Consider the following 27030-nt stretch of genomic DNA (forward strand, 5'->3'; position numbering starts at 1 on the left):
AGAGTAAAATTGAGGGGAAGATACAGAGATTTCCCATACACCTCCTGCCCCCACACATGCACAGCCTCTTCAACCAACACTCCCCAGCAGAGTGGTACATTTGTTACAATTGAGGGACCTAAATTGATATATCATAATTATCCAAAGTCCATACTTTACATTTTGGTTCACTCTTGTTGTACATTCCTATGGATTTGGACTCAAGATAATTTTTTTATTAAGCATATAGCTAACCGCTATGCTATGTAAACTTTACTGTGAAAAATATGTTATTTTCTGGCTTGAAACGTATATTTAAAGTCTAGATTATATTATAAACTGAGTGAGAATATTTGCCCAACTACAATCTGATAAGTTCATGTTATTAGTCATTTGGAAGTATACACAAACTTTAGTGATAAATGAAATTTTACACAATGAAAGTAAATTTACAAAATACTGAGGTACAGAACAAAATAAAGATTATTTTATACTCTGATCAGTAAAATGTTAGTATAATTATCATATTTATCAAAAGTTATTTTGAAAATTAATTTTTTTAAATAAATTTTGTTTTTAAAAGACACAAGTACGAATATTTTTTCTTACTTTTAGACCATTCATATATAATAAAACACAACCTGATTCATTAGTTTAGCTGCTATTTTTTATTTTTGCCAAAGCATTGGTAAGTCCCAGGTCTAATACTGCATAAGGCTGACCAAGTAAATCTACACCACAAATCTAAGCTCGAAGGGTTACAGTGTGTCTCTTCCTTACTTCCAAAAGATTAAAATATGGTAATACTTGGATTCTCAATTTTAGCTAAATGGAAAGCCCCACTTCTATGTCAAATTGAAATTAAACAGGGAATAAACATAAGCAGAAATAATGTAAATGCTACTTAAAATTTATATACTAGTAATATTAAATATTTCTTATTAAAGTCAGCAACTATCTAGGATTTTTTTTGTTTTTTTTAAACATCCTAAGTTTACTTCCAATTTATTTTATTAAAAAAATTGAGGGCTTCCCTGGTGGCGCAGTGGTTGGGAGTCCGCCTGCCAATGCAGGGGACACGGGTTCGTGCCCCGGTCCGGGAGGATCCCACGTGCCGCGGAGCAGCTAGGCCCGCGAGCCATGGCCGCTGAGCCTGCGCGTCCGGAGCCTGTGCTCCGCGATGGGAGAGGCCACAACAGTGAGAGGCCTGCATACTGCAAAAAAAAAAAGAAAATTGAGATACTTTGAAAATAAACTAATTTTATCTAGATAAAATTTCAGCATCAGAAGAGAGATCTTATATCTTATATATTTTATCGACATTTGAAGTATAAACCTAAAAAATGCTGAAATTTTTCATATGACTCTTTCATATACAATAGTCCTAGTCATATACTCAATTACTGTTATAGAAGCAAAGAATTGTCTAGTATAATGTAAGCAACCAATTATAAAAAGCTGGGTCAATCAAATTCTCTTATCAAGAGTTCTCCTCATGAAAAATTCTAGCATATAGAAATTTGTGTTATACAGAGTGACTGTAAAGTCCTTATGTGTGAAATTATGTCCTCTCTTAATTATTTGATTTTCAGCATGTCTACCTAACAATAGTTGAGGTCCTAAAAACACTTATCAGGGTTTCTCTGGATGAAGATAACGAAAAAGTAAAATTTGTGTAGCAAATAGAGGGGACAATAAGATAACTTCTACCTCTTCTAACTAGTATGTATAGAGGTGTAAATAACTCTTTTGAGAGTTCATTAGTTCTTTCTTCCCAATTCCATTCCCTACTCAGAGGGACTGAGGGTTAGGAATAGAAAAGGAAGGTAAAGCAGATAGCAGAAGTATAGAATGCTTTGTGATTGAAGCCTTGGGGAAAAAAGAAATATGGCAGGAAATAAATCAGGCTCTTCAAAGTGGATGTCACCTCTAAAGGGAAGTTGCTGAGATGCATGAAAGACAGGCATGAAGTTGTCCTGGAAAGAGCTTAAAAGGAGTTTTAGAAATACAGGTACAGGAAAAGCGGGAGCGCTTTTCAAAATTCATTTTACGCCACTTCATTTTTTATGAAAGACCTGCATTAATATATGTTTGTGCTAACCAAAAGAAATCTGAAGAGGATTTTTGCTTTTACAAAAAAAAGGTACAGACTAACTCATTTTATTGCACTTTGCTTTATTGCACTTTGCAGATACTGTATTTTTTAAAAATTGAAGGTTTGTGGCAACTCTGCATCAAGCAAGTCTATTGGCACCATTTTCCCAACAGCATTTGCTCACTTTGTGTTTCTGTGTCGCATTTTGGTAATTCTCACATTTCAAACTTTTTCATTATTATTATTTTATTATGGTGATCTGTGATCAGTGATTTTTTTTAGGTATAGTTGATTTACAATATTATATTAGTTTTGAGTATACAACATAGTGATTCAAAATTTTTATTGATTATACTCCATTCAAAGTTATTATAAAATATTGACTATATTCCCTGTGCTGTACAATATATCCTTTTAGTTTATTTATTTTATACATAGTAGTTTGTACATCTTAATCCTCTACCCCTATAATGTCCCTCCCCACTGGTAACCACTAGTTTGTCCTCTATATCTTTGAGTCTGTTTCTGTTTTGTTATATTTATTCATTTGTTTTATTTTTTAGATTCCAAATATAAATGATACCATATAGCATTTGGCTTTCTCTGTCTGACTTATTTCACTAATCATAATACTCTCTAGGTCCATCCATGTTGTTGCAAATGGTAAAATTTCATTCTTTTTTATGGCTGAGTAGTATTCCATTGTGTATATATACCATATTTTCTTTACCCATTCATCTGTTGATGGACGCTTAGGTTGCTTCCGTATCTTGGCTATCATAAATAATGCTGATATGAACATTGTGGTGCATGTATCTTTTCAAATTAATGTTTTTATTTTCTTTGGCTGTACACTCAGGAGTGGAATTGCTGGATCATGTGGTAGTTGTATTTTTGGTTTCTTGAGGAACCTCCATACTGTTTTCCATAGTGGCTGCACCAATTTCCATTCCTACCAAAGGTGTACAGTGTTCTTTTTCTTGACATACTTGCTAACATTTGTTATTTGTGGTCTTTTTGATTATAACCATTTTGACACATGTGAGGTGATATCTCATTGTGGTTTTGATTTGCATTTCTCTGATGATTTGCAGTGTTGAGCATCTTTTCATGTGCCTGTTGGCCATCTGTATGTCTTCTGAAGAAAAATGTCTATTCTGGTCTTCTGTTCATTATTTAATCAGGTTGTTTGGGTTTTTTGTTTTTTGTTTTTTTAATATTGAGTTGTATGAACTGTCTGTTTTGGATATTAAACCGGTTTTGGTCATATCATTTGCAAATATTTTCTCCCATTCAGTAGGTTATCTTTTCATTTTGTTGATGGTTTCTTTTGCTGTGCAAAAGCTTTTAAATTTAATTAGGTCCCATTTGTTAATTTTTGCTTTTCTTCCTTTTGCCTTAGGAGACAGATCCAAAAAATATATTGCTACAATTTTTGTCAAAGAGTGCTCTGCCTATGTGTTTTTCTAGGGGTTTTATAGTTTCTGATCCTAAATTTAAGTCTTTAATCCATTTTGAGTTCATTTTTGTATATGAGGTGAGAAAATGTTCTAATTTCAGTCTTTTACATGTACCTGTTCAGTTGTTCCAGCACTACTTATTGAAGAGAAGAGAATGTCTTTTCCCCATTGCATATTCTTGGCTCCTTTGTCATAGATTACTTGACCATAAGTGTGTGGGTTTATTCCTGGATGCCTCTCTATTCTATTTCTTTGATCCATGTGTCTGTTTCTGTGCCGGTACCATACTGTTTTGATTACTGTAGCTTTGTAGTACAGTCTGAAGTCGGGGAGCATGACACCTCCAGCAATGTTTTTCTTTCTCAGGATTGCTTTGGCTATTCAGGGTCTTTGAATTTTTATACAAATTTTAGAATTATTTGTTTTAGTTCTGTGAAAAATGCCATTGGTATTTTGATAGGGATTGCATTGAATTTGTGAATTGCTTTGGGTAGTATGGTCATTTTAACAATATTAATTCTTCCAATCTGTGAACATGGTATATCTACCCATCACTTTGTGTTATCTTCAATTTCTTTCATCAGTATCTTTAGTTTTCCAAGTACAGGCCTTTTACCTCCATGTATTTATTCCTAGGTATTTCATTCTTTTTGATGCAATGGTAAATGGGATTGTTTTCTCAATTTCTCTCTCTGATATTTCTTTGTTAGTGTACAGAAATGCAACAGATTTCTGTATATTAATTTTGTACCCCATGACTTTACTGAATTCATTGATGAGCTCTAGTAGTTTTCTAGTGGTGTTTTTAGGGTTTTCTACGTATAATATCATGTCATCTGCAAACAGTAACAGTTTTACTACCTCTCTTCCAATTTGGATTATTTTTCTTTCTTTTTCTTGTTTGTGGCTAGGACTTCCAAAATTGTGTTGAATAGAACTAGCAAGAGTGGGCATCATTGTCTTGTTCCTGATGCTTTCAGCTTTTCACCACTGAGTATGATGTTATCTGTGGACTTATCATATATGGCCTTTATTTTGTTGAGGTATATTCTCTCTGTACCTACTTTGTGGAGAAATTTTATCATAAACGGATGTTGAGTTTTATCAGAAGCTTTCTTTACATCTATTGGGATGATCATATGATTTTTATTCTTCAGTTTATTAATGTAGTATATCACATTGATTGATTTTTGGATAGTGAACCATCTTTGCATCCCTGGGATAAATCCCACTTGAAGTGATCAGTGATCTTTGGTATTACTATTGTAATTTATATATTTTGGGTTGCCACAAACCATGCCCATACAAGATGGCCACCTTGAAAGATAAATGTGTGTATTCTGACTGCTCCACGACCAGCCGTTCCCTCATCTCTCTCCCTCTCCTTGGGTTTTCTTATTCCCTGAGATGCAACAATATTGAAAAAGACCAATTAATAACCCTACAAAGGCCTCTAAGTGTTCAGATGAAAGGAAGAGTTGCAGGTCTCTCACTTTGAATCAAAAGCTAGAAATGATTAACCTTAGAGAGGAAGTTATGTTGAAAGCTGGGATAGGCCAAAAGCTATGCCTGTTGTGCCAGACAGTTAGCCAAGTTGTGAATGCAAAGGAAAAGTTCTTGAAGTAAATTAAAGAGCTACTCCAGTGAACACAGGAATGGTAAGGAAGTGAAACAGCCTTATTGCTGATAAGGAGAAAATTTCAGTATTCTGGATAGAAGATTAAACAAGCCACAACATTGCCTTCAACCAAAGCCTAATCTAGAAAAAGGCCATAACTCTCTTCAATTCTGTAAAGGCTCAGAGAGGTGAGGAAGCTGCAGAAGAAATGTTTGAAGCCAGCAGAGGTTGGTTCATGAGGTTTAAGGAAAGAAGCTATCTCCATAACTTCAGAGTACAAGGTGAAGCAACAAGTGCTGATGCAGAAGCTGCAGCAAGTTATCCAGAAGATCTAGCTAAGATAATTAACGAAGGTGACTATACTAAACAACAGATTTTTCAATGTAGACAAAACAGCTTTCTATTGGAAGAAGATGCCACCTAGGGCTTTCATAGCTAAAGAGGAGAAGTAATACCTGGCTTCAAAACTCCGACACACAGGCTGACTCTCTTGTTAGGGAATAATGCAGCTAGTGATTTTAAGTTGAAGCCAGTGCTCATTTGCCATTCTGCAAATCCTAGGGTCCTTTAGAATTATGCTAAATCAACTCTGTCTGTACTCCCGAAATGGAACAACAATGCCTGGATGACAACACATCTGTTTACAACATGGTTTACTAAATATGTTAAGCCTACTGTTGAGACCTACTGCTCAGAAAGAAAGATTTCTGGATGTCGGTTCAAGATGACGGACTACAAGCACGTGTGCTCACTCCCTCTTTCGAGAGCACCGGAATCACAACTAACTGCTGAACAATCATTGACAGGAAGAACTAGAACTCACCAAAAAAGATACCCAACATCCAAAGACAAAGGAGAAGCTGCAGTGAGACAGTAGGAAGGGCGCAATCACAATAAAATTAAATCCCATAACCACTGGGTAGGTGACTCACAAACTGGAGAACAATTATACCACAGAAGTCCACCCACTGGAGTGAAGGTTCCGAGTGCCACGTCAGGCTTCCCAACCTGGGGGTCCAGCAATGGGAGGAGAAACTTGCAGAGAATCAGACTTTGAAGGCTAGCGGGATTTGACTGCAGGATTTTGACAGAACTAGGGGAAACAGAGACTCCACTCTTGAAGGGCACATACAAAGTAGTGTGCGCATAAGGACCCAGGGGGCAGGAGCAGTGACCCCATAGGAGGCTGAACCAGACCTACCTGCTACTGTTGGAGGGACTCCTGCAAAGGGGGGGGATGGCTGTGACTCACCACGGAGACAAGAACACTGGTAGCAGAAGTTCTGAAAAGTACTCCTTGGCATGAGCCTTCCCAGAGTCCACCATTAGCCCCAACAAAGAGCCTGTAGCCTGCAGTGCTGCATTGCCTCAGGCCAAACAACCAACAGGGAGGGAATTCAGCCCCACCCAGCAGCAGACAAGCAGATTAAAGTTTTACTGAGCTCAGCCCACCACAGCAACACCCAGCTCTACCCACCACCAGTCCCTCCCATCAGGAAGCTTGCACAAGCCTCTTAGATAGCGACATCCAGCAGAGGGCAGACAGCAGAAGCAAGAAGAACTACAGTCCTGCATCCTGTGGAACGAAAACCACATTCACAGAAAGACAGACAAAATGAAAAGGCAGAGGGCTATGTACCAGATGAAGGACCCAGATAAAACCCCAGAAAAACAATTAAATGAAATGGAGATAGGCAACCTTCCAGAAAAAGAATTCACAATAATGATAGTGAAGATGATCCAGGAACTCGGAAAAAGAATGGAGGCAAAGATTGAGAAGATGCAAGAAATGTTTAACAAAGACCTACAAGAATTAACAAAAATACACCTAGAAGAATTAAAGAACAAACAAACAGACATGAACAATACAATAACTGAAATGAAAAAATACACTAGAATGAATCAGTAGCAGAATAACTGAGGCAGAAGAACAGATAAGTGACCTGGAAGACAGAATGGAGGAATTCACTGCCACAGAAGAGAATAAAGAAAAATGAATGAAAAGAAATGAAGACAGCCTAAGAGACCTCTGGGACAACATTAAACCCATCAACATTTCCATTATAGGGGTCCCAGAAGGAGAAGTGAGAGAGAAAGGACCCGAGAAAATATCTGAAGAGATTATAGTCAAAAACTTCCCTAACATGGGAAACAAAATAGCCACCCAAGTCCAGGAAACGCAGAGTCCCAGGCAGGAAAAACCCAAGGAGAAACATGCCGAGACACATAGTAATCAGATTGACCAAAATTAAAGACAAAGAAAAATTATTAAAGGCAACAAGGGAAAAAATGAAAAATAACATACAAGGGAACTCCCGTAAGGTTAACAGCTGATTTCTCAGCAGAAACTACAAGCCAGAAGGGAGGGGCACGATATATTTAAAGTGATGAAAGGGAAGAAGCTGCAACCAAGATTACTCTGTTCAGCAAGGATCTCATTCAGATTTGACAGAGAAATCAACAGCTTCACAGACAAGCAAAAGCTAAGAGAATTCAGCACCACCAAACCAGCTCTACAACAAATGCTAAAGGAACTTCTCTAAGTGGGAGACAAAGGGAAGAAAAGGACCTACAAAAACAAACCCAAAACAATTAGGAAAGTGGTAATAGGAACATACATATAGATAATTACCTTAAACTTGAATGGATTAAATGCTCCAACCAAAAGACACAGGCTCGCTGAATGGATACAAAAACAAGACCCGTATATGTGCTGTCTACAAGAGACCCACTTCAGACCTAGGACACATACAGACTGAAGGTGAGGGGATGGAAGAAGATATTCCATGCAAATGGAAATCAAAACAAAGCTGGAGTAGCAACACTCGTATCAGATAAAATAGACTTTAAAATAAAGAATGTTATAAGAGACAAGGAAGGAAGGACACTACATAATGATCAAGGGATCAATCCAAGAAGAATATATAACAATTATAAATATATATGCACCCAAGTTAGGAGCACCTCAATACATAAGGCAAATACTAACAGCTATAAAAGGGGAAATCGACAGTAACACATTCATAGTAGGGGACTTTAACACCCCACTTTCACCAATGGACTGATCATCCACAATGAAAATAAATAAGGAAACACAAGCTTTAAATGATACATTAAACAAGATGGACTTAATTGATATTTATAGGACATTCCTTCCGAAAACAGCAGATTACGCTTTCTTCACAAGTGCACATGAACATACTCCAGGATAGGTCACATTTTGGGTCACAAATCAAGCCTTGGTAAATCTAAGAAAATTGAAATCATATCAAAGCATCTTTTCTGACCACAACACTATGAGATTAGAAATAAATTACAGGGGGAAAAACGTAGAAAAGCACAAGCACATGGAGGCTAAACAATCCATTAAGAAATAACCAACAGATCACTGAAGAAATCAAAGAGGAAATTAAAAAATACCTAGAAACAAATGACAATGAACACACGTGGCCCAAAACCTCTGGGATAAGCAAAAGCCGTTCTAAGAGGGAAGTTTATAGCAATACAGTCCTACCTTAAGAAACAAGAAAAATCTCAAATAAACAACCTAACCTTACACCTAAAGCAATTAGAGAAAGAAGAAGCAAAAACTCCTAAAGTTAGCAGAAGGAAAGAAATCATAAAGATCAGATCAGAAATAAATGAAAAAGAAATGATGGAAATGATAGCAAAGATCAATAAAACTAAAAGCTGCTTCTTTGAGAAGGTAAACACAATTGATAAACCATTAGCCAGACTCATCAAGAAAAAAAGGAAGACTTAAATCAACAGACTTAGAAATGAAAAGGGAGAAGTAACAGTGGACACTGCAGAAATACAAAGCATCATGAGAGAATACTACAAGCAACTATATGCCAACAAAATGGATAACCTGGAAGAAATGGACAAATTCTTAGAAAAGCACAACCTTCTGAGACTGAACCAGGAAGAAATAGAAAATATAAACAGACCAATCACAAGCACTGAAATTGAAACTGTGATTAAAAATCTTAAAACAAGCAAAAGCCCAGGACCATATGGCTTCACAGGCGAATTCTATCAAGCATTTAGAGAAGAGCTAACACCTATCCTTCTCAAACTCTTCCAAACTATAGCAGAGGGAGGAACACTCCCAAACTCATTCTATGAGGCCACCATCACCCTGATACCAAACCAGATAAAGATGTCACAAAGAAAGAAAACTACAGGCCAATATCACTGATGAACATAGACACAAAAATCCTCAACAAAATACTAGCAAACAGAGTCCAGCAGCTCATTAAAAGTTTCATACACCATAATCAAGTGGGGTTTATCCCAGGAAAGCAAGGATTCTTCAATATTCGCAAATCAATCAATGTGATACACCATATTAACATACTGAAGGATAAAAACCATACGATCATCTCGAGATGTAGAAAAAGCTTTTGACAAAATTTAGCATCCATTTATGATAAAAACCCTCCAGAAAGTAGGCATAGAGGGACCTTACCTCAACATAATTAAGGCCATATATAACAAACCCACAGCCAACATCACAGCCAACCCATAGCCACAGTTCTCATGGTGAAAAACTGAAACCATTTCCACTAAAATCAGGAACAAGACAAGGTTGCCACTCTCACCAGTATTATTCAACATAGTTTTGGAAGTTTTAGCCACAGCAATCGGAGATGAAAAAGAAATAAAAAGAATCCAAATCGGAAAAGAAGAAGTAAAGCTGTCACTATTTGCAGATGACATGATACTATACATACAGAATCCTAAAGATGTCACCAGAAAACTATTAGAGTTAATCAATGAATTTGGTAAAGTAGCAGGATACAAAATTAATGCATAGAAATCTCTTGCACTCCTATACGCTAATGATGAAAAATCTGAAAGAGAAATTAAGGAAACACTCCCATTTACCATTGCAACAAAAAGAATAAAATACCTAGGAATAAACCTACCTAAGGAGACAAAAGAACTGTATGCAGAAAATTATAAGACACTGATGAAAGAAATTAAAGATGATACCATCAGATGGAGAGATACACCATGTTCTTGGATTAGAAGAATCAACATTGTGAAAATGACTATACTACCCAAAGCAATCTACAGATTCAATACATTCCCTATCAATCTCCCAGTGGCATTTTTCACAGAACTAGAAAAAAAAATCTTAAAATTTGTATGGAAACACAAAAAATCCTGAATAGCCAAAGCAATGTTGAGAACGAAAAATGGAGCTGGAGGAATCAGGCTCCCTAACTTCAAACTATACTACAAAGCTACAGTAATCAAGACGGTATGGTACTGGCACAAAAACAGAAATATAGATCAATGGAACAGGATAGAAAGCCCAGAGATAAACCCACACACATATGGTTACCTTATCTTTGATAAAGGAGGCAAGAATATACAGTGGAGAAAAGAGAGCCTCTTCAATAAATGGTGCTGGGAAAACTGGACAGCTACATGTAAAAGAATGAAATTAGAACACTTCCTAACACTGTACACAAAAATAAACTCAAAATTGATTAAAGACCTAAATGAAAGGCCAGACACTATAAAACTCTTAGAGGAAAACATAGGCAGAGCACTCTATGACATAAATCACAGCAAGATCCTTTTTGACCCACCTCCTAGAGAAATGGAAATAAAAACAAAAACAAATGGGACCTAATGAAACTTAAAAGCTTTTGCACAGCAATGGAAACCATAAACAGGATAACCTCAGAATGGGAGAAAATATTTGCCAATGAATCAACAGACAAAGGATTAATCTCTGAAATACATAAACAGCTCATGTAGCTCAATATTAAAAAAAAAACAATCCAAAAATGGGCAGAGGACATAAATAGACATTTCTCCAAAGAAGACCTACAGATGGTCAAGAAGCACATGAAAAGCTGCTCAACATCAATAGTTATTAGAGAAATGCAAATCAAAACTACAATGAGGTATCACCTCACACCACTTAGAATGGGCATCATCAGAAAATCTACAAACAACAAATGCTGGAGAGGTTGTGGAGAAAAGGGAACCCTCTTGCACTGTTGGTGGGAATGTAAATTGATGCAGCCGCTATGGAGAACAGTATGGAGGTTCCTTAAAAAACTAAAAATGGAATTACCATATAACCCAGCAATCCCACTACTGGGCATATACCCTGAGAAAACCATAATTCAGAAAGACACATGCACCCCAGTGTTCATTGCAGCACTATTTCCAATCGCCAGGACATGGAAGCAACCTGAATGCCCATTGACAGACAAATGGATAAAGAAGATGTCGTACATATATACAATGGAATATTATTCAGCCATAAAAAAGGAATGAAGTTGGGTCATTTGTAGAGATGTGGATGGACCTAGAGAGTGTCATACAGAGTGAAGTAAGTCAGAAGGAGAAAAACAAATATCGTATATTAGGGCATATATGTGGAATCTAGAAAGGTGGTGCAGATGAACCGGTTTGCAAGGCAGAATAGAGACACAAATGTAGAGAACAAACGTATGGACACCTGACGGGGGAAAGTGGGAGGTGGGTGGTGGTGAGATGAATTGGGAGATTGGGATTGACATATATACACTAATATGTATAAAATAGGTAACTAATAAGAACCTACTGTTTAAAAAATAAAATAAATTCAAAAAAATAATAAAGTAAAAAAAAATAAAAGACAAAGATTTCTTTCAAAATATTACTGCTCATTGACAATGCACCTGGCCACCGAGGAACTCTGATGAAAATGTACAGTGAGATTAATGTTTTTTTCATGCCTGCTAACACAGCATCCGTTCTGCCACCTGTGGATGAAGGAGTCACTTGGACTTTCTAGTCTTATTATTTAAGAATACATTTTGTGAGGCTGCAGTTACCATAGATAGTGAATCCACTGATGGATTTGGGCAAAGTCAATTGAAAACATTCTGGAAAGGATTCATCTTTCTAGACACCATTAAAAATATTCATAATTCATGGGAAGAGGTCAAAATATCGACATTAACAGGAGTTTGGAAGAAGTTGATTCCAGCCCTAATGGATGAAACTGAAGGATTTAAGACTTCAGTAGAGGAAGTAATTGCAGATGTGGTGAAAATAGCAAGAGAACTGGAAATAGAAGTGGAGCCTGAAGATGTGACTGAATTGCTGCAATCTCATGATAAAACTTTAATGGATAAGGTGCTGCTTCTTATAGATGAGCAATGAAAATAGTTTCTTGAGATGGAGTCTACTCCTGGTGACAGTGCTGTAACAACTGTTGAAATGACAACAAAGGATTAATATATGACCGAAACTTAGTTGGTAAAGCAAGGGCAGGTTTTGACAGAATTGACTCCAATTTTGAAAGAAGTTCTACTGTGGGTAAAATGCTGTCAAACAGAGAAATCATTCGTAAAAGGAAGAGGCAATTAATGTGACAAACTTCACTGTTGTCGTATTTTAAGAAATTGCCACAGCCATTGAAACTTTCAGCAACCATCACCCTGATTAGTCAGCAGCCATCAACATCAAGGCAAGACCATCTACCAAAGAAAAGACTACAGTTTGCTGAAGGCTTAGATGATGGTTAGCATTTTTTAGCAATAAAGTATTTTTAAATTAAGTGTACACATTTTTTAAGCCATAAGGCTATATTGCACACTTAATAGCCTGCAGTATAGTATAAACATATATGAACTGGGAAACCAAAAAATTCATGTGACTTGCTATATTGCAATATTCACCGTATTGGGGTTGTCTGGAACCGAACCTTCATTACCTCTAAGGTATGCCTGTAATTGCTTCTTCACTTTATGCCATTTCAGTTTATGAAAGGTTCCAAAGGAATGCTCTACTTTGGGATAGCAGGGGAACCTATACTTAACTATACTAATTATGTTCATTATGAACAATCAAAGGTCTTTTCAACTTAGTTATTCAAGTACACTAGAACCAAGGCAGGAGTTGATCATTCTAAATTGTAATATCAAATTGGCACTGGCCATTGATCAGACAATGAAATGCAAAAATCTTCTTAGTATACAGACAATAAAGCAAAACAAATTAGTAAGTATATCATGGAATCTGTGGGGAAAGAGGCCTGAAGTTTCTTGTAAACGAGGTGGTAGTAGAAATTAATACTGTAAACTTATATGACAGTAATTGATACTCAATAGAAAGGTGATATATAAGAGTAATTAATACTCTTTAGTATGTTGACTGTCATTGATATTACCTCTATTTAATAGGTTGCCTTTATAATTTTATTTTATTTATTTATTTATTTATTTATTTTTGCGGTACGTGGGCCTCTCACTGTTGTGGCCTCTCCCGTTGTGGAGCACAGGCTCCGGACGCGCAGGCTCAGCGGCCATGGCTCATGGGCCCAGTCGCTCCGCGGCATGTGGGATCCTCCCGGACCGGGGCACGAACCCGTGTCCCCTGCATCGGCAGGCGGACTCTCAACCACTGCGCCACCAGGGAAGCCCCTATAATTTAATTTTTAATGAAAATAAAATATAGGGCTGTTTAATATTTCCTCCCAATTCTGATCTCCCTAACACTTTTTCCCTATAAGATTCTTAATATATCAATCTGCTTTCTCTTTACATGTAGATTTTCAGGAACTCTTGTAATTAGTATCGGATTCTGTAAATGAAAATTACATACACAATTGCAGTATCTGTCCCAAGATATTGCAAAAGATACAAACTCCGCCGCGACACTCACTTCCAATATCTGAATCAGTGATTTTCAAGTTGTGTTTCATGTCTCAGTGGTAGATTATAAAATCAATTTAGTGCATCACAACTATCATTTTAAAAAAAGAAATAGAATTAGTATGAATAAAAAGAATTTCAGAGTTCATCATGCATTGTCTTAGTTCGGGCCACTATACCAAACTACCATAAATTGGTTGGCAAAAACAACATTTCTCATGGTTCTGGAGGCTGGGAAATTCAAGATCAAGATGCCAGCAGATTCAGTGTCTGGTGAAGGCTGTCTTCTTAATTTGCAGACAGCTACCTTTTCACTGTATCATCACACGTTGGAGAAAGTGATCAAGCATGCACAAGCAAGCAACCTAGCTCTCTGGTCTCTTCTCATAAGGGTGCTAATCCCATCATGAGGACTCCATATCCTGTAAACCTAATTACCTCCCAATGGCCATACCTCCAATTACCATCACATTGGGGGTTAGGGTTTCAACCTAAGAATTTTGGAGGCACACAAACATGCAGTCCATAACACACATAATATGAGTAAGGTTTATTTCATGGGACTTATATTTCAGTTTTATGCTTATGTATAAAAATATATATGTAAGTACATTTGAGTTATAATGTAAATTATATTTCTTATTTTGGTTGTGGTCAAAAAGCTTGAGAAATGCTGACCTAAATGCAGTTAGATCACTATGCTGTATCAACATAGTTGATACATAATACTAATTCTTGATGTTATTTTTCAGAATAAGGAATCTAAAGAAGAGCAAGTGTAAGTATTAGTTTATTTAATTTTTAAATCTGTCTTAGTACTGTCCAAGTGTTCTTTGCCAGAATGACACAGCCTTGCTTTAGAACGTGTTCTCACTAAGAGAAGAATAGACAGTTTTTTTGTCTTAATAAGTTGTCAGGTTTATTTTACTGAAAGTGACAAAAAGTTAAATTATCATTTATTTTGGGAGAATAGAATCTCTTGCCATTTTCCTATCAATGTTTGGCTACTCAAGAGTCATCCAATGCTAACTGCTTTCTTCAAGGACTAAATTTGGTTCCAGCATAAAATCCAGCATAAAATTAAAAAATACAGTCTAGATTGTAGTTAGCCAAATATAGACTAAGTTAAAGTTAACCTTAAAGGCAGATTATTGTTTGTCCCAGTGACCCCTTTTATAAAAGAGTTTGGTTTGTTTAATTAACCTGAGATGTTTTTATTATTTTTTTAACCCCAGTTGTTAATGGTGAATTTTGAACCTTTACTGGAAACCTTTTAATGTCTAAAGAACATTGAGAGCTATATTCTACAACCATATGATTAATGACAGTGTAGTAGAGGAAGGAAGTGGGGGAGACATTCCATAAAGAGATCATTATACCCACCAAAAAGTTGTTAGCTGAAAATTAGTTACTTTAGAGAACTCTCTGTGAGGACATAATTAAGATAACTTAAAAATGGTAACAAGAACATATTTTGGTAACTTTAAAGCCATCAATTTTAGTTGATATTTTCTCATTGATTAATGGACATGATCCACTCGGTAAGTTAATAGTTCATCATCCAAGATGGGTTTTCACTTTCTTTGTCAACAAGTTGAGCCACTAATGCAATAGGGCTTTTTTTTTTTTTTTTTTTTTTTTTTTGCGGTACATGGGCCTCTCACTGTTGTGGCCTCTCCCGTTACGGAGCACAGGCTCCGGACGTGCAGGCTCAGCGGGCATGGCTCATGGGCCCAGCCGCTCTGCAGCATGTGGGATCTTCCCAGACCGGGGCACGAACCCATGTCCCCTGCATCAGCAGGCGGACTCTCAACCACTGCACCACCAGGAAAGCGCCCCCCCCTTTTTTTTATAGAGCAGCTTATTAGTTATCCATTTTATACATATTAGTGTATCTATGTCAGTCCCAATCTCCCAATTCATCCCACCACCACCACCCCTGCCACTTTCCCCCCTTGATGTCCATACGTTAGTTCTCTGCATCTGTGTCTCAATTTCTGCCCTGCAAACGGGTTCATCTGTACCATTTTTCTAGGTTCCATGTATATGCGTTCATACATGATATTTGTTTTTCTGACTTCACTCTGTATGACAGTCTCTAGGTCCATCCACGTCTCTACAAATGATCCAATTTCATTCCTTTTTTATGGCTGAGTAATATCCCATTGTATATATGTACCACATCTTCTTTATTCATTCATCTGTCAATGGGCATTTAGGTTGCTTCCATATCCTGGCTATTGTAAATAGTGCTGCAGTGAACATTGGAGTGCTTGTGTCTTTTTGAATTATGGTTTCATCTGGGTGTATGCCCAGTAGTGGGATTGCTGGGTCATATGGTAATTCTATTTCTGGTTTTTTAAGGAACCTCCATATTGTTCTCCATAGTGGCTGTATCAATTTACATTCCCACCAACAGTGCAAGAGGGTTCCCTTTTCTCCACAACCTCTCCAGCATTTGTTTGTAGATTTTCTGATGATGCCCATTCTAAGTGGTGTGAGGTGATACCTCATTGTAGTTTTGATTTGCACTTCTCTAATAATTAGTGATGTTGAGCTTTTCATGTGCTTCCTGGCCATCTGTATGTCTTCTTTGGAGAAATGTCTATTTAGGTCTCCTGCCCATTTTTGGATTGGGTTGTTTGTTTTTTTAATATTGAGCTGCATGAGCTGTTTATATATTTTGGAGATTAATCCTTTGTCCGTTGATTCATTTGCAACTATTTTCTCCCATTCTGAGGGTTGCCTTTTTGTCTTGTTTGTAGTTTCCTTTGCCGTGCAAAATCTTTTAAGTGTCATTAGGTCCCATTGGTTTATTTTTGGTTATATTTCCATTACTCTAGGAGGTGGATCAAAAAAGATCTTGCTGTGATTTATGTCAAAGAGTATTCTTCCTACATTTTCCTCTAAGAGTTTTATAGTGTCTGTTCTTACATTTAGGTCTGTAATCCATTTTGAGTTTATTTTTGTGTATGGTGTTAGGGAGTGTTCTAATTTCATTCTTTTACATGTAGCTGCCCAGTTTTCCCAGCACCACTTATTGATGAGACTGTCTTTTCTCCATTGTATATCCTTGCCTCCTTTGTCATAGATTAGTTGACCATAGGTGCATGGGTTTATCTCTGGGCTTTCTATCCTATTCCATTGATCTATATTTCTGTTTTTGTGCCAGTACCGTATTGTTTTGATTACTGTAGCTTTGTAGTATAGTCTGAAATTTGGGAGCCTGATTCCTCCAGCTCCGTTTTTTTCCCTCAAGACTGCTTTGGCTATTCGGGGTCTTTTGTGTCTCCATACAACTTTTAAGATTTTTTTGTTCTAGTTCTGTGAAAAATGCCACTGGGAGATTGATAGGGAGTGCATTGAATCTATAGATTGCTTTGGGTAGTATAGTCATTTTCACAATGTTGATTCTTCCAACCAGTCGAAGAACATGGTATATCTCTCCATCTGTTTGTATCATCTTTAATTTTGTTCATCAGTGTCTTATAGTTTTCTGCATACAGGTCTTTTGTCTCCCTAGGTAGGTTTATTCCTAGGTATTTTATTCTTTTTGTTGCAGTGGTAAATGGGAGTGTTTCCTTAATTTCTTTTTCAGGTTTTTCATCATTAGTGTATAGGAATGCGAGAGATTTCTGTGCATAAATTTTGTATCCTGCAACTTTACCAAATTCATTGATTAGCTCTAGTAGTTTTCTGGTGCCATCTTTAGGATTCTTTATGTATAGTATCATGTCATCTGCAAACAGTGACAGTTTTACTTCTTTTCAAATTTGTATTCCTTTTATTTCTTTTTCTTCTCTGATTGCCGTGGCTAGGACTTCCAAAACTATGTTGAATAATAGTGGTAAGAGTAGACATCCTTGTCTTATTCCTGATCTTAGAGGAAATACTTTCCGTTTTTCACCATTGAGAATGATGTTTGCTCTAGGTTTGTCATATATGGCCTTTATTATGTTGAGGTAGGTTCCCTCTATGCTGACTTTCTGGAGAGTTTTTATCACAAATGGGTGTTGAATTTTGTCAAAAGCTTTTTCTGCATCTATTGAGATGATCATATGGTTTTTCTTCTTCAATTTGTTAATATGGTGTATCATATTAATTGATTTGCTTATATTGAAGAATCCTTGCATCCCTGCGATAAATCCCACTTGATCATGGTGTATGATCCTTTTAATGTGTTGTTGGATTCTGTTTGCTAGTATTTTGTTGAGGATTTTCGCATCTATATTCATCAGTGATATTGGTCTGTAATTTTCTTTTTTTGTAGTATCTTTGTGTGGTTTTGGTATCAAGGTGATGGTGGCCTCATAGAATGAGTTTGGGAGTGTTCCTTCCTGTGCAGTTTTTTGGAAGAGTTTGAGAAGGATGGGTGTTAGCTCTTCTCTAAGTGTTTGATAGAATTCACGTGTGAAGCCATCTGGTCCTGGACTTCTGTTTTTTGGAAGATTTTTTTTTTTTTTTTTTTTTTGTGGTACGTGGGCCTCTCACTGTTGTGGCCTCTCCCATTGCGGAGCACAGCCTCCGGACATGCAGGCTCAGTGGCCATGGCTCACAGGCCCAGCCACTCTGCGGCATGTGGGATCTTCCCGGACTGGGGCACAAACCCATGTCCCCTGCATCGGTAGGCGGACTCCTAACCACTGCGCCACCAGAGAAGCCCCTTTTTAAGATTTTTAATCACAGTTTCAATTTCATTCCTTGTGATTGGTCTGTCATATTTTCTATTTCTTCCTGGTTTTGTCTTGGAAGGTTATACCTTTCTAAGAATTTGTCCATTTCTTCCAGGTTGTCCATTTTATTTTCATAGGTTGCTTATAGTAGTCTCTTAGGATGCTTTGTATTTCTGCCATGTCTGTTGTAACTTCTCCTTTTTCATTTCTAATTTTATTGAATTGAGTCCACTCCCTCTTTTTCTTGGTCAGTCTGTCTAACAGTTTATCAATTTTGTTTATCATCTCGAAGAACCAGCTTTTAGTTTTATTGATCTTTGCTATTGTTTCTTTGTTTCTATTTCATTTATTTCTGCTCTGATCTTTCTTTCTTTCTTTCTTTCTGCTAACTTTGGGTTTTCTTTGTTCTTCTTTCTCTCTTTCCTTTAGGTGTAACGTTAGGTTGTTTGAGATTTTTCTTGTTTCTTGAAGTAGGCTTGTATAGCTATAAACTTCTCTCTTAGAACTGCTTTTGCTGCATCCTATACGTTTTGGATCATCCTGTTTTCATTGTCACTTTCTGTAGGTATTTTTTGATACCTCTTTGATTTCTTCAGTGATCTCTTGGTTATTTAGTAATGTATTGTTTAGCCTCCATGTGTTTGTGTTTTTTACATTTTTTTGCCTGTAATTGATTTATAATCTCATAGCATTGTGGTCATAAAAGATACTGCATATGATTTCAATTTTCTTAAATTTACTGAGGCTTGATTTGGGACCCAAGATGTGATCATCCAGGAGAATGTTCCGTGCGCACTTGAGAAGAAATTAATCTGCTGTTTTGGGGTGGAATGTCCTATAAATATCAATTAAATCTATCTGGTCTATTGTGTCATTTAAAGGTTGTGTTTCCCTGTTAATTTTCTGTTTGGATGATCTGTCCATTGGTGTAAGTGACGTGTTAAAGTCACCCACTATTATTGTGTTACTGTTGATTTCTTATTTTATACTTGTTAGCAGTTGATTTATGTATTGAGGTGCTCCTATGTTGGGTGCATATATATTTATAATTGTTATATCTTCTTCTTGGATTGATCTCTTGATCATATGTAGTGTCCTTCCATGTCTCTTGTAACATTCTTTATTTTAAAGTCTATTTTATCTGATATGAATATTGCTACTCCAGCTTTTTTTAAATTTCCATTTGCATGCAATACCTTTTTCCATCCCCTCACTTTTAGTCTATATGTGTCCCTAGGTCTGAAGTGGGTCTCTTGTAGACAGCATATATATGAGTCTTGTTTTTGTATCCATTCAGTGAGCCTGTGTCTTTTGGTTGGAGCATTTATTCCATTTACATTTAAGTTAATTATCGATATTTATGTTCCTATTACCATTTTCTTAATTGTTTTGGGTTTTTTTGTATAGGTCCTTTTCTTCTTCTGTGTTTCCCACTTAGAGAAGTTCCTTTAGCATTTGTTGTAGAGCTGGTTTGGTGGTGCTGAATTCCCTTAGCTTTTGCTTGTCTGTAAAGCTTTTGATTTCTCTGTCAAATCTGAATGAGATCCTTGCTGGCTAGAGTAATCTTCATTGTGGGTTCTTCCCTTTCATCACTTTAAATATATCATGCTGCTGCCTTCTGGCTTGTAGAGTTTCTGCTGAGAAATCAGCTGTTAACCTTATGGGAGTTCCCTTGTATGTTATTTGTCATTTTTCCCTTGCTGCTTTCAATAATTTTTCTTTGTCTTTAATTTTTGCCAATTTGAGTACTGTGTGTCTCGGCATGTTTCTCCTTGGGTTTATCCTGTATGGGATTCTATGTGCTTCCTGCACTTGTGGCTATTTCCTTTTCCATGTTAGGGGAGTTTTTGACTATAATCTCTTCAAATATTTTCTTGGGTCCTTTCTCTCTCTCTGCTCCATCTGGGACCTCTATAATGCGAATGTTGTTGTGTTTAATGTTGTCCCAGAGGTCTCTCAAGCTGTCTTCATTTCTTTTCATTCTTTTTTCTTTACTCTTTTCCACAGCAATGAATTCCACCATTCTGTCTTCCAGGTCATTTATCCGTTCTTCTGCCCCAGTTATTCTGCTATTGATTCCTTCTAGTGTATTTTTCATTTCAGTTATTGTATTGTTCATCTGTGTTTGTTTGTTCTTTAATTCTTCTATATCTTTGTTAAACATTTCTTGCATCTTCTCGATGTTTGCCTCCATTCTTTTTCAGAGGTCCTGGATCATCTTCATTATCATTATTCTGAATTCTTTTTCTGGAAGGTTACCTATCTCCACTTCATTTAGTTGTTTTTCTGGTGTTTTATCTTGTTCCTTCATCTGGTACATAGCCCTCTGCCTTTTCACCTTGTCTGTCTTTCTGTGAATGTGGTTTTTGTTCCACAGGCTTCAGGATTGTAGTTCCTCTTGCTTATGCTGTCTGCCCTCTCCGATAGTTTTTTTTGTGTTTGTGTTTTTTCATGCTATGTCTAGATACCATAAAAATAACTTACTAAAGAATGAAACAGTATTATCAGTCATTTTGTTCATTTTGACTTACAGCATAGAGCCAAACCTGGATGATCATCAAATCATGCAGCGAGCTTTGTTTTTAAATGAGAATTTTCAAATACACACAAAAGTAAAGAGAATAATATATCTACATTTGTATGTATACCTATCATCCTTATTCGACAGTTATCACTGTTTTTCCATATTTGCTTCATTTTTCCCTTAACATTTTGTTCTTTTTTGAATGTTTTCAGTCCCAAACATCATATAATTTTACCTCTACATGATTTAGTTTGCATCTCTTTAATAAGAGATGAATATTTTTCTATATTATCACAATGCTATTATCATACTTTAAAAATTTAGGAATAGCCTTTTGGAGCTTTTCAAAACTACAGATTCTTATTTTTACAGTGTTGGGGTGTCAGAAAAATATAATTTTTTAACAGCTTTTTAAGCAATATGGAAAACTGATTGGGTTTTGGAACTGTGGTCTACACAAGCTGTTTATTTCATTGAACTTTCCAAAATATTTGAGTCAGTCTAGAACACTTCAGTGATACCTAATGACTGTTTTATAGTGTTTTACAAGTTATTCTATAAGCATTAGATATCATTGTTTTTCTAGGTCTCAGTGGCCTAAAATAAGTACTAATGCATCCTGGAGTTATCTATTTTCTTTCTAATAATAAAATAAAAATAATTTTCTTTCACTTATAAAATTAAGTAATACATATCATGCTATAAATAAAAGTGCTATTTCTTGTTATTGTTCAATGAGATTAGGAAGGAAATTCATAGCTGCTAAATAGTGGGCCAACTGAAATGATAGTAGCATGCATTTAAATTTTAGACATAGGTATAAAAATGAGTTAATTGCCATTGTACATGTAATATTTCCATTGTTTTCTCAGTGGTTCCTAGTTACTGAAATTTGTTATCACTACAGTTTTTTTTAAAAGTCCTGTTACAAAAGAAACCTCCATTTTAATCTACTTTATATTGCTGTTTGCAGCCCTTTATTTAAATGCACATGGGACCTAAGCACTGAAGTTGATTAAACCAACCTACTTGTCAAGAATGATGTGATGATTAAATAATATAGAAGATGTAGACATGCTTGTCAATATTTCCCTAAGTATTCTTTCTCAAAGTAGCTGATGTTAATAGTTAAAATTTGAAAAGTGAACTCCATGTTCTGATAGTTCTTAAAAACACTGCTATGAACAGAATAGGTATCTCAGTTGAGTGCTACCTGAAATATGCTTAAATTCATTGTGGATCTTCAAAAGAAATACACAGTATGACCACTGTCCAAACTTTCTTTGACTATGAGCCCTTCTGATCTGAGCATCTCATGAGACCAGTACAATATTAATTTGGGAAATAATGGCTTAGATGAAAAGCACTATACAATTATAAAAGATCACATTGATTATGTCACCACTATAGTCCAAATATGATAGGTAAGGAAGAGCAGTTGAAGAAAGAACAAGCAAATCTATACTCAATCAGTGGATTTATGAAAGATGATGCAAGTGATGTTCAAGAAGATTCTGCAACTGAAGACAAGTTCTATAGCCTGGATGAACTGCATATTCTGGACATGATAGAGCAGGTAAGCCTGATTTGAGAGGATACAGCCCTGCCTTCCTTCTTCCAGAACAATTGTTAACCATTTTTTCCCCATGACTCTTTGAACAGCATGTTAACCTAGTGATTTATGTTGTGTTTCTGAGGGAAAAAAAAAAAAACAGGAAAGGAGGGACAGAGGGATGGCTGACATAAAAAAGAACTCTAGGAACTGAAACTTTTCACCTCAGTCCTCAGACCATTTCCTGGTTTTAAGTATTGGGCAGAGTTGATTACAAATGCATTCCTTATAAAGAGTTTTCAAATACCACAAGGAAGAAAAAAATACCCGGGCATAATCCCATTGGATTAAATTTCATGAGAAAAATAGTTTTATAAAGCAAATCTACTTTCATTTTTCAAAAAGTTAAACCTTTTTTTAACCATGAAATATCTACAAAAAATGTTAACGAACAACAATTTTTTGGTTCCTTTCCTGGTGGTAGTCAGTGCTGGGAATGATGTACTTATATATGAAGGTGCATATGAACATGATTTAAGTGCTCAGCAGAGCACTTAATGAGACAAAACATATAGAAAGCTGTTTTTTTTTAAAAAAAAAAATCACTTGCTTAACCTACCCATGAGAATTCTGTACTGAGGTAATATATGATAACCTGTTCCATGGTTTAAGTATAATAATATATAATATATAGTAATGTTGATATCTAAGGATACAGGTAGTACAAACAATTCCCTGGCTGATAGTACATTAGTATAATTGTCATGCCTTTTTGTCTCCTTTCTAATTAAAATATATACATATATTTTAACTGAAATGACATATTCTAAGCTTTGGATGTCACACTAAAGTTTAAATGTGGGGCCTTTGGTTTTCATCCAACAGCTATAAGAACTCAAAAAATAGAACGAAAATGTCACACAGCTTTTGAAAAATGTTTATTCATTTATTCAAAAAACACTTAGCACTTTGTGTCAAGAGCTATGCTAAGACATGGTCCCTGTGATCACAGTGTTTATAATCCAGTGGAGAAGTTGAACATTAACCTAAGGTGATAATTACTAAGGTAATAATTAAGTAGTTTAGCAGTTAAGATTGCCTGAGTTTAGAATTATGGCTCCTTCACTTACTGTGTGACCTTGGGCAAGTTACTCAGTTTTATCATCTCTAAAGTAGTAGTGAGTGCCTACCTCATATGGTTCTTATGACAATAAAAGCATTACAAAAAATGCTTTAAAAATCGTAAGCATACAGATAACATTATTCAGTAGTAGCAGCAGTAGACAAGTAACTATGGTATTGTTTAGTGAATGCTGTAATTGGAGAGAGGTAGGTTTATTTAAACTAATCAGAGAAGTGGTATTTGCATTGAAACCTATAATGCATGAGTATGAGTTAGACAGCAACTTAAATCCCCTTTAAATAACAATAATAGTAGTGTTTTTCCTTTAAATTTCTATAATAGTAGTGCTTTTTTAAAGAGGAAAATAAAGTATGAATATTCCATTTGCTCAATAGGGCTCAACCAACAAGGTAACTACAGAATATGGAGAAACTGAGAAGCAAAAGCTTGCTCGACAACAGCAGCTTTGTAAATTGCACTATCAGTGTGAAGTAAGTATTTTTGCCATTATATCTGAGGCAAGTTAGAGGTACTTCACATGTTCAATTTAATGGTATATATTTTTAAAGAGTCCAGTTTTTTCTTTAAATTTCTGGTGGCTTGAACCGAATTAACTGAAATAATATTTTTCATTGATCAGGATTTCAAAAGACAATTGAAAACAGTGACTTTTCGGTGGCAAGAAAACCAAATGCAGATTAAAAAGAAAGATAAAATCATCTCATCTCTTAACCAACAAGTGGCTTTTGGAATCAATAAGGTGTCCAAGTAAGTGCAAATCTGTTGATAGACGAAAATTCTGGGTTTGCTCCATAATGAACAGTATCCTTTAAAAGATAATCTATGTAGCCACTAGGTGGCATTGTGACTGCACATTAGGAACTGCCAACCACAGGACTGCAATTGCTTAAAAACCCACTATATTTTGCCTTGCCAGCTGGATTGAGAAATAAGCAACTGCTCACTCTAAATATCAAGCTTTTCATGTATTGGCTGAATAAGTGTGAAGATAATAGAATTATATGAGAATGATAATTAGCTTTCAGGTCATGACTCTAATTTGTAAAAATGTGACTAATGATTGGCTGTTTCTTTATAGCATATGGTAAGTACATTCCTCAAAGACATCACTGACTCACTTTCATACCTTTTAATGTTGGTTTCTGAGAGTATTTGTGTCCTAAGCACAAGAGGTTGAAAACAAATCAAATTCCTGGAGAATCTTTTCACCCCATCAATCTCATTTCTCTTATAACCTCAAGTATTAAAAATGCCTGAGACTAAAATTTCTGATTTAATAAGGAAAAATGAGTATCCTGCTCCATTCTGTTTATAATAACCACTGCCTCAAACCGTTTTGAAGTGAAATAGTAATATAATTTGTGACACATTATTTTAATAAACAGTAATACCACTAAATACCAGTCATCCATGATTCTAATTTGAAATCCACTGCAGTTCCTAGACTGCTAATAGGGAAAATAGACAGATTCTAGGGAATATCTTAGTGTAAGGAGTCCAAGATGTCAATAGTTAAATTGGAGAAATATTAGGCAGAGATTTTGGTCTTAAATTTTCTCCCACATAACATTTCATCCAACCTGAACAGGTTTTTAGGAAGAATAGGATGCTATAGCTCTGGCAACATGGTATCAGTTGCAAACACTTTCAGGTTTGTAGACCTAAAATAGCTTGGACAAATTAAACGGACTGAAATCACTTAAGAACCCACACTTCAGTATTCAAAATTTTGTCTTTTAGCCTGAAAGACAATGACCAATCCATAAATATGTTATATAGTATCAGAGATCAGAAAAGTAATGCCATCCATGCAGATGACCTGCCTCTCTCCTTTGCTTTCTGAGATATCTCTCTTCAACTCTGATACCTTACCCAGACTCCCTTGTATGTGTGAGACTACAAACAGACCACTTTAGGGAATGCATATGTCTTCACACAAGGAACATTCAGTGCTGAACATTCACCAAACTTTTATCAAGTTCCCACAGTGTGCAAAGAATTACGTAAGGCACAAGTAAAGGATACCAAGACATATCAGACATTAACTGTGAGCTAGTGGAAAGTATAGAGTAATATGAGAGGATTAAAATTACATATAACAGAGGGACCTCCAGTTCCACCAAAATGTAGTAGCTCTGTTACTTGCAAGTCTTCCTTCTTACAACTTAAACACCCTGGATAGAACACAACAAACATAGGAAGACTCTGAAAGGTAGAAGGAAGCAGACTGTCTAGAAACCTTGGAACTTGAAAGAATGATGTGATAGTGATTTTTTTTTTTTTTTTTTTTTTTTTTTGCTGTGTTGGGTCTTTGTGTCTGTGCGAGGGCTTTCTCTAGTTGTGGCAAGCGGGGGCCACTCTTCATCATGGTGCGCGGGCCTCTCACTGTTGCGTCCTTCTCTGGTTGCGGGGCACAGGCTCCAGATGCGCAGGCTCAGTAGTTGTGGCTCACAGGCCTAGTTGCTCCACGGCATGTGGGATCCTCCCAGACCAGGGCTTGAACCCATGTCCCCTGCATTAGCAGGCAGATTCTCAACCACTGTGCCACCAGGGAAGCCCTGTGACAGTGATTTTTTTAAAATTGCCTCCCATGTATCCTAGACAGGGCACTGCAGAAACCTCCAACATGCAACTGTCAGTAAGCACAGGGTAGGGGGGCACTAAAGTGCCAAGAAAAGTCTGTTCCCTTTAGCCAGAGGATCAGGGAAAGGAAGATATAATAACATGAAACCTTTTTGGCACTACCCACCTACTCCAGCCAAACACCACTAGACCCACACCATTCCCTGGACACAGGTACTTCACTCTGACAAAAGATGGCAGAAATCAGATTCCCTTGCTGGGGTAGCAATACTGAGCAGGTAGCTAATCTTCCATTCCTCACCAAGTGGAAGCAAGGGGTGCTCCAGTTTCTCTGCCAGGATAGCATCAATATGGTCCAGCTGCGAGCTAAGCCTCTACCTCTGCCTAGCATCAACAAGACTTAACAAAGTGATCCAAGGTAGGACTAGTCAATACTAGGTTTTATTCCTGCTCTCATGGGGAGCTGAATCTCCACCCTGGGGTCAGGAGGTACTCCATTTCCCCTGCTTTCCCCAGCTGGTGCCAGAGGCACCCAACAGGGAGCTCCTGCCTCTCTCTACTGTACAGCAGCAAAGCAGTGTGAGTCAGCCCTTCTACACTTCACCTGAAGTAAGAAAAGATCAATACCAGTAGACTATGTATGCATATTGTAATACCTAGTGCAACCACTAAGAAAGCTGCACAAAGAGATATACTCAAAAACACTATAAATAAACTAAGATGGAATCCTAAA

General features: G+C 36.5%; 1 protein-coding gene across 6 annotated transcripts in view; it reads left to right on the top strand.

Moving 5' to 3' along the window:
- DZIP3 (DAZ interacting zinc finger protein 3) overlaps positions 1 to 27030 on the top strand; it is a 121663-nt gene that overhangs the window by 65800 nt on the left and 28833 nt on the right. For all 6 annotated transcript variants that reach the window (XR_009532570.1, XR_009532568.1, XR_009532569.1 and 3 more), the window contains exons 18-21: positions 14574 to 14599; positions 22429 to 22594; positions 24089 to 24184; positions 24334 to 24461. Coding sequence is in view for 3 of the 6 variants with exons in the window: in XM_060098763.1 (XP_059954746.1) it covers positions 14574 to 14599; positions 22429 to 22594; positions 24089 to 24184; positions 24334 to 24461 (416 nt within the window). In the remaining 3 variants the exon portion in view is untranslated. The remainder of the gene's footprint in view (positions 1 to 14573; positions 14600 to 22428; positions 22595 to 24088; positions 24185 to 24333; positions 24462 to 27030) is intronic.

This window comes from Mesoplodon densirostris, chromosome 5 (genome assembly GCF_025265405.1).
Source record: "Mesoplodon densirostris isolate mMesDen1 chromosome 5, mMesDen1 primary haplotype, whole genome shotgun sequence".
Taxonomy (NCBI): Eukaryota; Metazoa; Chordata; class Mammalia; order Artiodactyla; family Ziphiidae; genus Mesoplodon; species Mesoplodon densirostris.